We start from the raw sequence: 12,051 nt of genomic DNA, 5'->3' as shown, positions 1-12,051 counted from the left end.
CTGTATTAGAATTTTATTGTTTTAATTTGCATATACCTATCTGCTGGAAGTTTTTGGTCTATTCATATTTCTAGTTTTCCTTGGCTATATTAGTTTTCAGTGGTCTCACTTAATTTAAAATATGCTACAAAACTTGGATTTTAGTGACTTTGGAAAATTCTGAAGCTTAGACACCTAAAACTGCTTGTTTTTCCTGGTGGTCTGTATAGCTCAAATCCCTGCTTTCTACATGGACACGAGTCACTTATTCAGTACCCAGCACGCACGACTGGCTCCGCCGTCCTTGGCTCAGCAGCAAGGCTTCCAGCCAGGTCTCTCACAGGTACATAGCACAGACCTCTTTCGTCACCTCTTTGTTTCTTGGCATGCTAACGGTATAATAGGTATCTTGGTCTACAGATAAAGGCTTTTCACGTTGAAGGGTTCTGTCGAACATGGGACAGTCTGTGATTTCCTTGGTACGTATTAGCAGAATTTTCAAACTTTCTAAATTTGCCAGAACGTAATGGCTAACAGTGCAGAATGATGTATTGAAAGGAAAATGTAGATGCTTACATTGGTTTTGTTTTAAAAGGGAGCTGATAGATACATATGTTTTCTATTCTTTTCGTATCTCAAATTTTTATTTTCCCAAATACTGTGATTTGTGTACGTGGTGCTCATGTGTTTCTGTTGCATCGCAGCCAACTTCGGTTCAGCAGATCCCGATCCCCATTTATGCGCCGCTGCAAGGACAGCATCAGGCCCAGCTGAGCTTGGGAGCCGGCCCCGCTGTTTCCCAGGCTCAGGAGTTATTCACGTCCTCACTTCAGCCGTACAGGTACGTGCTTCGCGATTACTGAGCCCGCTGTAACTCCTGCTGAATCTCAGCTGAGATTCAGAATCCTGCTGAAACCCAGAATCTCGGTTGACCCTTTTACTGAATTCCAAACCTAGCTTCCGGTAGTTTCAGTCAAGACTTTTTTTTTTTTTTTTTTTTTAAAGATTTCATTTATTCATTTGACAGAGAGAGATCACAAGTAGGCAGAGAGGCAGGTAGAGAGAGTGAGAGGGAAGCAGGCTCCCTGCCAAGCAGAGAGCCCGATGTGGGACTCGATCCCAAGACCCTGAGATCATGACCTGAGCCGACGGCAGCGGCTTAAACCACTGAGCCACCCAGGTGCCCTCAGTCAAGACTTTTTTGAACAAAGTAAGATCTCAGATATTCTTGAAAACGAGGAGAACAACAATCCCAGAACAATTAGGAATCAGAGGAAATAGCTACTAAGGGTCCTGGAAGGCTGCCTGCCCCCTTGCCAGAGCAGCTGTGCGTCTGCGCCTGCCCTGGGGTGTGCGTGGGGCTTGGCAGTAGTGGGAGCCGGGGTGGAGGGTGTCAGGCAGGGAACAGAGGCAGTGGGGATAATGATGACAAGTAGAGAAGAAACTGTTCTTTTGAAAGATTCACTGTAAGTGTTAGCTTTGTGATTAAGGAAATCTTTTAGTTGGTATTAGCTACTTCAACATGGTTGGAAAGTTTGGGGCTACTTTCCAGCTGTGCAGAAAGAGCAGCTCCGTGATGAATTAGTGTCTTGCATAGCCGTGGGAGATGGAGTAGCAGTGCACTGACGTTTTGTGTTTGTAGTCCCCTTTAACCATTGCCTTGGAAGATGTATTTCTGAAGACCAGACCTGTTCCATAGAAAAATAACGTCAGCTGTATGTGTGGTTGTGACTAAAGACAAGTGTATCGGAAGGCACAGGTTTAAACTTGGAAAGCGACTGTTTGTATCCCTGCCGTGTCATTCTGCTGTTCTTGCTCTCAACCTCATCAGGAGGCGGTTTACTAATACAGAATCCACTTGTGCCAAGACAGTAGCTTGGGGGTTTGTCTTTTTTTTTTTTTTTTTTTTTTTAAAGATTATTTTAGAGAGCCCACAGCGGGAGGGGAGAGGAGAAAGAGTCCTAAGCAGACGGCACACTGAGTGCCTGATGCGGGGCTCTGTTGTGGAATCCCACGATCACAACCTGAGCTGAATCCCAGAGCTGGACGTCGAATCAGCTGCGCCACTCAAGCACCCCACGAGTGTGTGGTTTATAAGCATATGCTTAGGTTTTCCCGATGTACATTTGACATGTAGGCTGAAAGACTGCTCGTGAGCTGAGGCTAGCATTCCTGCTAAATGGCCTTTGTTTCTGCCACAAATGTCCGTTTTAACAAAACATAATGATACTACTTCTTGATAATACAGTCTTTAATCCCGTGCCTTGATACAGTTACCTACTCCGTATCTTAGCATTTGTAAAACTATAGCTTGAAGGCCCCCATTCTAGAGGTAAGAGGGTAGTTAGAGTCCAGCGTTGTAGTTTCTTTAAAAACCATTCAAGGGGCGCCTGGGTGGCTCCGTGGGTTAAGCCGCTGCCTTCGGCTCAGGTCATGATCTCAGGGTCCTGGGATCGAGTCCCACATCGGGCTCTCTGCTCAGCAGGGAGCCTGCTTCCCTCTCTGTCTCTCTGCCTGCCTCTCTGTCTGCTTGTGATCTCTGTCTGTCAAATAAATAAAATCTTTAAAAAAATAATAAAAATAAAAACCATTCAAATATGCCACATTGTTATAAACTGTAGTCACCATGCTGTACATTACATCCCCGTGACTTATTGTGTAGCTAGCAGTTCGTACCCTGCGACCATAACACTGTGTTGCATATTTGAAAGTTGCTGAGGGGCACCTAGGGGGCTCAGTTAAGCATCCGACTCTTGATCTCAGCTCTAGTCATGATCTCAGTGTTGTGACATCAAGCCTTGCCTGGATCCCCCTTGGGATTCTCTCTCTCTTTAAAGAAATTTGCTAAGAAAGTAGATCTTCGGAAAAGTTCTCATCACAAGAAAAAAGTATTTTTGTGAATATGTGTGGTGACAGAGGTTAACTAGACTTACTGTGATGATCATTTCAGAATACATACAAATATTGAATAATGTTGTAAACCTGAAATTAGTACATTACATTTCCATTATACCTCACTAAAAACAAACAGAAACTTTGTGGCTAACCCTGATGTTGAATGACTGTGCTTCATTCTGTAAAGGTTTTGAGATTTCCTACAAGAAATATATGGGCCTCTGGGTGGCTCAGTTGGTTAAGAGTCTGATCCTTGTTTTCCACTCAGGTCATGACCTCAGGGTCATGGGCTCGAGCCCTGCGTTAGACTCTGTGCTCAGTAAAGTCTGCTTGAGACCGTTTCCCTCTCCTTTACCCTCTCCCCACTCACTGGAGCTCTTTCACTCTCTCTCAGAATGTTTTTTTTAGTACACACAGACATATAAATAGAATAATGAAATACAAATAATAAAAATCAGCATTAGTGCTATAAATTTGAATAAAAAGGTGATACCAAAGAGAAAAGCAGATTTGGTTCTGAGCCTGCTAGTGAACACATGAAAAGAGAATCATTCTCGTTGTTCAAGAGGAGAAACTCTTGTTAGTTACTCAGAAAGAGCAAGCCTGTCTCTAGAACTTTGCTGTGTATGGGGCTCTAAATCATGAAACACGTACTTCAGACATAGTCTGCATTCTCTTTCTTAATTGTGCTTGTTAGAGTGCTTGGTCATTTGGGATACTCATTCCCAGCATTTCCAGATTCCAAAATAGAACTGACTACTAACACTAGTCCTTTGTCGTTAATACCTGTGTAGATCTCAGCCAGCCTTCATGCAAAGCAGTCTGTCCCAGCCGTCTGTGGTTCTTTCTGGTACTGCCATCCACAACTTTCCAGCTGTCCAGCACCAGGAACTTGCAAAGGCACAATCAGGTCTTGCCTTTCAACAGACTTCAAATACGCAGCCTATTCCTATATTGTATGAACATCAGCTGGGTCAGGCCTCGGGACTAGGAGGTTCCCAGCTAATTGATACACATCTTCTCCAGGTAAGACAGGAGCACGGGGCTAGAATCACGTACTATCGTCATCTTCCTGCATAGCAGATTATTTAGGGAAACAATTTTTAAAGAAAAAGTGTTAAAAGACATGAAAAACCAACGGTCCTTTTATCTAATACTAAAATTCTTAGAGATTGTACATCCTTGATGTCTGAATTGGAAGTATTTCATTCTTACTGTTGTTTTCTTACACAATTTTTTCTAGGCTAGAGCAAATCTTACCCAGGCTTCAAATCTTTATTCTGGACAAGTACAACAGCCTGGTCAGACAAATTTTTATAACACTGCCCAGTCACCAAGTGCTCTCCAGCAGGTAAACTATGGCATGGTAAATCTCCTTAATTTTCTTCATTATTATTATTATTATTATTATTATTATTACTTTTACTGCATTTGTTTTTGCTGGGCAGTTTTAATAGAACCAAGATGGGGAGATGGCTCAGTGGTTTTCAGACTTTTCTCTGAGGTGTCCTAGGAGTCCCGTGGAGTCCGCTGGCAGTGGACGAGCTCAGTCCCACACCACCTCTCTCCTCCGCCCCACTTGAGTCACTTCTGCCTTTTCGCTCTTTGTGTTAAATTGGTTTCCATGTAATCATTTATTTCAACAAAGGAGTCCATGAATACAAAAGTTCGAAAACCATTGTCCGGGATATACAGTTACATGTAAGCGTGAGAAGTGCTTTACCCATCTGTGCTAGAGAGGGACGGGCCTCTGAGGACCAGCACGCGCTGGTCAGTCCAGTTCTTAGAACGGCGTGGCAGCCTGTGACAGGGTGTAAATGACAGACATGCGCAAACTGCCGGCAGTGTCCTGCAGCTGCTCTTCGAAAGTTGGTGGAGGACTGAAGAAGAGAGGCAAACCATTCGTCATTTCTGTATTCTGGTGGCTGTTTTAGGGGTGAAACTTCCATAAATGTATCTATTGCCTTGACATTCAAATTAAATACTGCTTATATGAAAACCGAAAGGTTATTTTTCTTCTTGTCAGAGCTTATTTTAGTCAGACCTGAAAACAGTAGAGATGTCTGTTTGGGAAAGTGCAACAACACTGCTTTCTTAAATTGTATCCCACGACTTCACTGTATTATGTGTTTATTAGACACATACCGTAGACTCGTTCAGAGATCTTCATAGTGGTTTGGCTCTAGCGTCTGCACTGCTAGTCTTCTGTTGTTGCACCCTTCATGGAAGACTGGAGGTAATTACTGAGCAAGAGACAGTATGTGAAATAGATTAATAGATTGAAGGAGTCTGTTTAAACTGTTACTCCTAAGGTTTATAAGAGTTGTATAGAGAGTTACAGGGCTGTGCAGGTCACAGATACAAGTAAATGGCCACAGTTTCTTTTTGCTTATTTTCTAGGTTACCGTACCTTTACCAGCATCCCAGCTTTCGTTACCTAATTTTGGATCTACAGGGCAGCCTTTAATTGCTCTGCCTCAGACTCTGCAGCCCGCATTGCAGCATACCACCCCCCAAGCCCAGGCCCAGAGCCTGAGTCGTCCCGCCCAGGTGAGCCAGCCTTTCAGAGGGTTGATCCCAGCTGCAACACAGCACAGCATGATCGCCACCACAGGAAAAGTAAGTGAAAGAGGGATTTGCAGTGCTTTGAGAATTTAAAGGCTGTGTGTTTAGATATATACATCTTGTACCTGTAAAGATAAAATGCATCAGTTTTTACCACCTTCTAGGAGATCGCACACTCTGAGGTGCCTTTTTTTTTTTTTTTTTTTTAATTTTTAAAGTAATCTCCACACCCAGTGTGGCGCTTGCGCTCACAAGCCTGAGATAAGAGTTGCGCGCCCCACCCTCTGAGCCAGCCAGGCACCCCAAGCCCAAGTGTACCTTTTTTTTTTTTTTAAACTTTTAAAATCTACTTGTGATGTGTTTGACTTCCTCTGTTTCTAACTTAGTAACAAAGAATTCACAAATTTTATGGATGAATTGGGTTTACACAGTCTTTTAAGACTTTTCACCCACAAATTTGGCCTTGATAATTTATTTAAACTTAATTATAGGATTTTTGTACTAAGATTCTTTACCTCTTTAGCTTATGCAATTCCAGAAACGCTAAGTCTGTTCTTTGTTTTTTTTTCAGATGTCTGAAATGGAACTGAAAGCCTTTGGAAGTGGCATTGACATAAAACCAGGCACACCTCCGATCAGCGGTAGAAGCACCACGCCAACGTCTAGTCCCTTCCGGTAAAATGGGCGTTTGAATTTCCAAATGAGTAAACACAGTTCGTTGGTTAGATTCTTACTGTGGCACCAGGCCTGTGGTAAGCCCAAGACATTCTGATAGTGCTATCTAAAATGTTAAGCTATTAAACTAAGAATGTATATGTTATACTATATTTTTAAGAAATTTTTTTTAAAATACAGGGCAAATCTAGCTAGAATTCTTTCTCACCTCTGCCCCTCCAGTGTCTCTCCACTACCGTAATGTTCGGTAACTCCCCTTGGTAGATTTTCCTCCGCTACCACAAGTGAAGCGTCCGCCAAGAGCAGTGTCTCTAAAGATCTAACAGCATGTTATTTTTTGGCACTACTGTACTGACCCGTGACGGCTTTCTCCCAAGGGCTACTTCCACAAGTCCGAACAGCCAGTCCAGCAAAATGAACAGCATTGTCTATCAGAAGCAGTTCCCGTCAGCCCCTGCCACTGTGAGAATGACACAACCATTTCCTACACAGTTTGCACCCCAGGTGGGCAGATGCGAGTGAGAAATGAGTATTATGTACTTGGAAATGATTGCTAATCTGGCTAAGTATCTGATTTCATAATCTTGCCATATTATAAGTAGTTTAGAAACATAGTTTTTAATGAGAAGCAGTTTCTTACTTAACAGTACATTTATGACCTTCGTAGATATTCTCCGCAATTTTTCGTGAGCTACAGGTAGTAACTGTATAGTGCTAAAGCAGACAAGAGAAGTAGTCAGAAAGATTCCCCACACAGCTCTGGTCATTTCAGTCCTGTTTCTTTTATCTTTTTTGAAGAAGTGGACTTTCAGAGAAGGGTCCCAGTGCTTAAAAGTTTTCTAGGTTTAAAGTTTTTGTTACGTGGTCGTCGTCGTCGTCGTCGTCGTTGGGTTTTTTTGTTTTGTTTTGTTTTTAAGAGAACTATGTGTAGTTGAGTTGAAGTTTCTAAAAGGTGTTCTAATATATGTGTAAAAACATTGGCTTCTCTTCCCTTCGCTGAACGAATGGAAAGACTAAAATTTATCATAACTCTCAAAATGAGTATTGATGCCTGAGAAGACACTTAGTTTGTTGAATTGGTGTTATTTTTATTTATCTTCAGATTATGTTTGGTATAAGTGTGTGCCTTTTCTGCAATTACATCTCTTTAAAAAGATTACCCTGTTTAATAGCTTTTCTGTCTCCGCTTCAGAGCTCGTAGCTGAAATGCTAGAACCAACTACAGAGCCATAGCATGCTTTGCTAATTTTTCTGTTAGATTCTCCAAGCATGGCCTGTTTGTTCTTGGTCCCTGTAGTAGAATGGCACAAATGCCTACATACTTCCTTTTACTTGGCAGAATGGGCACAGATTTACTCTGAGATAAGCCAACCTGGTCTAGTTGGCAAAAATTTTTTTTTAACAGTTCATGTTGTATGTTTTGTTTTTTTCACTCAGATTCTCTCTCAGCCTAACCTGGTCCCTCCATTGGTAAGAGCCCCACATACTAACACCTTCCCAGCGCCTGTTCAGAGGCCACCAATGGCACTGGCCAGTCAGATGCCTCCTCCGCTGACCACAGGCCTCATGAGCCATGCTCGTTTGCCACATGTAGCCAGGGGTCCTTGTGGATCACTATCTGGAGTCAGAGGTAATCAGGCCCAGGCTGCGCTGAAGGCTGAACAAGACATGAAGGTTAGTACAGTGTTAACAGCCAGCAGAGCAAGCATCTGTCTCCGAACCATGTCTTAAGATGCCTCTGGACCCATGACCCCAAACCCAGGCATTCATTGTCTTAGCTGATTTCACCAAGCTAACTACTTTATTCATTCCTTTTTTTTTTCTTTTTTTTTCTCCCTATTCCCCTTTTTTAATTTATTTTTTATTTTTTTCTTTTTTTTTGCAACCATAGTTAGCAAACAAGTTAACATTTTAAACTCTGGCAAAATTAATTGCTTATAAAATGAATATTTGAGGGAGATCTGAGTTTAGCTGCTACATTTTTGGAAGAACAAAAAATAATGTGGATTATTATAGACTTCCCATTTTCTTTTGTTTTTTTTTTCCTTTGTTGTTTTTTTTTTTATTCCCACCCCACCCCACCCCCAAACTTAAGATATAAATCATGGTTGTGTGAAAATTCAGAGTGGTTAAGACATTTTACCTATCTTGATTTTTCTTCCTTCGTGAGTCATGCAAGTACAGTTTTCTTCTCAAACTGTTTCCATACCTTTTTTTTTTTTTTTTTTTTTTTGCCTGCCACCTGAGTTGGCTGTACTCCACAACAGATTGTGCAGGTGTAGATGAAGAACTGAATAAAGCACTTTGGGATCCTTCATAATAAAAGGCACTGATAAATGTGAGGTTTGCTGATGCAGAAGCGTGCCTTGAGGAGTCTGTGTGGGGACAGTTTTCGTAGCATAACCCTTACCGTCGGCCTGTGCGGCCAGCCGAGTCCGTCGGCTCTGTATTTACTTGGACTTAACTTCAGAGGTCTTAGTCATTTGGCCTGTTTTGTCACTGTGTATATGTGTATACACATACATGTATCGGGTCAGACTAGAACGAAGAAAGCTTGCTGCCTTCAAACAGGGCAGTACCCATAGTGATGCTTTACTCTGAATCAGAAACATGTTTATGCTCTCATCCTTTTAGAAAATTCGGTTGACCAGCTGGTTTCTTTCTACATTGATATCCCTCATTTCTCATCCTGAGTAATCAAACTTAGACTGCTCTGCAGTGAGACTCTTGTTAAATGTGATCTACTTTTATTAAGGCTGTGGGCCTAGGATTTCCCTCTGTTAAAAAATGTGTAGGAATCTTTGGAAACTATTTGGCCATGGTTTCCTGTTGTTCTGTCTCCTTGGAACTTGATTTTCATACCTTCCTGTGCTGGAAATGACATTAGAGCTGATAATGGGGTCGGGGAGGGTCAGACATTCTTGAAATTGCTTTAGATCTTTATATAGTATAGGTTTCCTGTAGAACACGAAGGGCTACTTGTTATATGCGAGAGGTACAGAAACTTAAGTTTTAATTGTGTACGTTACAGTGGTATAATTTACAGATGACGTAAGTATATTCTTTGGGGGCACATAGTCGGTAAAAGTAGGAAATTATTTTACCAGCTCAGAATGTGGTAGGAGCTATCAGAACTTAGTGCTCAAGTGAAGTCGTAGTTACTAATTTCTGATGCTCTTCCCCTGCAGAAGAGAGCTGTGGGAAGAGGACTCAGCCACAAGACATTTGGTCCTAGGTGTTGGTAATGCCACAATATAAGTGCTTCCTTTTCGTTTTATTGTAGACCACATATTGATAACTAGAAGTTTTACGTGTTACGTATATCTGTCTTCAAATTTGCGAGCAGCCTTCCTAAATAGAATTTGATATCAATAAGTTTTGTTCCAGAAAAGTTACAGACCAACAGCAATTTCTGTCTTGTTATTTTATAAGAGGGCAAACTTGGAAAATGTGGTGGGAGGTGGTTCTGTTTTCAAATATTTAAAAAAAAAAAAAAAATCACATGGAATATTTGCCGAGATAGGAAGAAACCTGTCCTTTAAGAGCTGAAAGATCATTGAGGTACTTCTGGTTTGGGCCAGACGTGGGGAGAACGGGTCTGTGGTCGGTAAAGAGTGAGCGGAGATGGACGGACAGGCTCCGCTCATGCTGCGGCGTTCTCAGTCGCTGTTTCTCATTTTTTAAGGCAAAGCAGAGAGCAGAGGTTCTGCAGTCCACGCAGCGGTTCTTCTCTGAACAGCAGCAGAGCAAACAGATAGGAGGCAAAGCCCCGAAAGTGGACAGTGATTCAAGTAAACCTCCTGAAACACTGACCGACCCTCCTGGTGTCTGTCAGGAAAAAGTAGAAGAAAAGCCGCCCCCCGCACCCACCATAGCCACCAAACCTGTTAGAACTGGACCCATCAAACCTCAGGCGATCAAAACGGAAGAAACAAAATCGTAAAGGCTGTGGTTTACTGCAGGGGGCTGGGGGAGGGGAAAGGGGAACGAGGGAGAGCGAAGTCGGGTAATGCCAGCGGCCAGAGGGGTAGACTGGCCTGCGCCGTTATCCTGTCCAGAGCTGGGCGGTGCTCGGGGGCGCAGGAGCAGTTGACCCTGACGCTGACACAGCCACCGCGCAGGGAAGTGAGGCCTCGCGCGCGTGCCCTGCTGTGGACGCGCACGTGCCCACGGCCGTGCTTCTCGGGTCCGGATCCGTACAGCGGTCCGTGCGCACTTTCCTGGAGGGCATATCGTGTAGAACTGAGAGCCTCACGGTTAGATGAAACACCAGGAGGAGGAGGAACACAACCCCGCAGAGGACTAGCCAGGCCCGAACGAGGGCTACTCCAGCTAACGCACCGGGCTGGTGTCTTTGCTCCCTTATGTGCTTCGGATGTGATGGTAGCGTTTGTGGGCTTGGTGGTCAGGAACCGAAGACAACTGGTGCTGGACAAAGGAGCTTATTTTCTATTACGGCAGCTTGCTATTTTTGTAACATTGCGATTGAGTTGAACACAATCAAAATACAGTCCCTGATCTCCCCTCCTTCCTGGACGAGTGAGCAGGTGATGGAACGCGCTGTCCACACCCTTGGACGTGTCCAGGCGGGCGGGCTGTGGCTGCTGCTTCCGTTGGGAATGGTGCTGTGTTTCGGTTGCGGCCCGGAGCTTTGATGTGCTGCTTGGCGTCTCCTTTCTTCACGGAATTGTCATGTCTTCACACGTGACAGACTGGGTAAAATACCAGTTTGAGTCTGGCTTGCCTCCGCTCGGCCGTCTCCGTATGAATCCAGTGGGGTTTTGTTTGTTCGTTGGTTTTTAACGGTTTTTAACTGATGTTCATCAAGAGCAGTGAACACCTAGAACTGTGCCCTTAACGGAAGGAAATCCTGTCGAAGAAGGTGCATCTCTTCACCAGAGCTGTGTCATGCCATCCTTTGGGCCCTCTGCTGGGAAAGTAGAATCAAGTCTCAAATAATGCCTTTTTAATTGTATCCTCTAGTATGGTAGATGTAGGACAGTACTGTATCGTACCTCTGTGAATGTAAAATACCTTGTACCTGCTTTATGATACGTAATAGTGACTGTGCTTTATCAGAGCTGTTTTTAATGACGTTATTCTAGAATGTTTTCTTTCCAGATGATGATTGAGAAGCTAATTTAAAAAATGGTGCCAGGTACCACAACAGTAACAGAACTTTGCTGTTTTCTGGGGTTTTGGTTTTTTACCTTTTTTTTTTTTCCTTTTTTATTAATGGAGTGTGCTGGATGTCTCTCTAATTTTGTTCAGATGACTGCAGAACCTGGAAAAGCTGTTGCTGCTATTGATGCATAACATACTGCTATTGGTCTTTTTATATAAATAAATAAATAAAATATATATATATACATACATATCCATATATATATAAATAATTTGAATTTTTGGAAACTTCAGCTGCGCTGTCAACTTTGGAGAAAGTGTCCCAGTCGTACGTGTCGGGTTGGCGTTGTACAGAAATTAACAGCCATATTGGTCTAGAAATGTTAAACATAATTTTTTCCATTTGTACAGGGGTAACGCACTGTATTAAATATGTAAGGTCTTATCTACATGGGTTTGATTACAGAAACTAATAAAGTATTCTCTAAATAATGACTCTTGGAACTTCTAATCCATTCCTAAAATCTGGAACAAGAAAGTCTGTCCTGAACCAAAAATCGTGATCAAGAGTGCATTGTGCTCTAAGCGAGGGTAATCATCTAACTACTCGATTCCAACTTTCAGAACTATAAAGTTTATTCAGTCAAAATAAATGTTGTCATGGAGGATAATAGTCAGGGTCTCTGGTCTCAGGGTTGCCATACTCCTTTTGAGAACAGAGCTGTCGAGGAGGAGGAGGAGGAGTCTTTCTGGATGATGCGAAGTGCTGAAAGTAGAAAATAGCTTCACTGTTCTTCAAGGCAGAAGTTGAAG

The 12,051-nt window shown here is 42.8% G+C and overlaps 1 protein-coding gene across 12 annotated transcripts in view; it reads left to right on the top strand.

Moving 5' to 3' along the window:
• PRRC2C (proline rich coiled-coil 2C) overlaps positions 1-11,721 on the top strand; it is a 97,880-nt gene extending 86,159 nt beyond the window's left edge. For 4 of the 12 annotated variants that reach the window (XM_045983620.1, XM_045983622.1, XM_045983619.1 and 1 more), the window contains exons 27-35: positions 210-322; positions 684-820; positions 3,669-3,900; positions 4,118-4,240; positions 5,275-5,493; positions 6,011-6,114; positions 6,492-6,618; positions 7,552-7,788; positions 9,800-11,721. In XM_045983620.1, coding sequence (XP_045839576.1) covers positions 210-322; positions 684-820; positions 3,669-3,900; positions 4,118-4,240; positions 5,275-5,493; positions 6,011-6,114; positions 6,492-6,618; positions 7,552-7,788; positions 9,800-10,057 — 1,550 coding nt within the window. In that variant the 3' untranslated portion in view covers positions 10,058-11,721. Of the gene's footprint in view, positions 1-209; positions 323-683; positions 821-3,668; positions 3,901-4,117; positions 4,241-5,274; positions 5,494-6,010; positions 6,115-6,491; positions 6,619-7,551; positions 7,789-9,302; positions 9,356-9,799 lie in introns of all 12 variants that reach the window. The other 8 variants (XM_045983624.1, XM_045983623.1, XM_045983621.1 and 5 more) reach the window with 5 other exon arrangements.
• The last annotated feature ends 330 nt before the right edge of the window (positions 11,722-12,051 follow it).

Source organism: Meles meles, chromosome 17, assembly GCF_922984935.1.
Source record: "Meles meles chromosome 17, mMelMel3.1 paternal haplotype, whole genome shotgun sequence".
In the NCBI taxonomy this organism is placed as follows: Eukaryota; Metazoa; Chordata; class Mammalia; order Carnivora; family Mustelidae; genus Meles; species Meles meles.
Note: the sequence above shows the minus strand (reverse complement) of the source record. Positions and strands in the feature narration are given on the sequence as shown.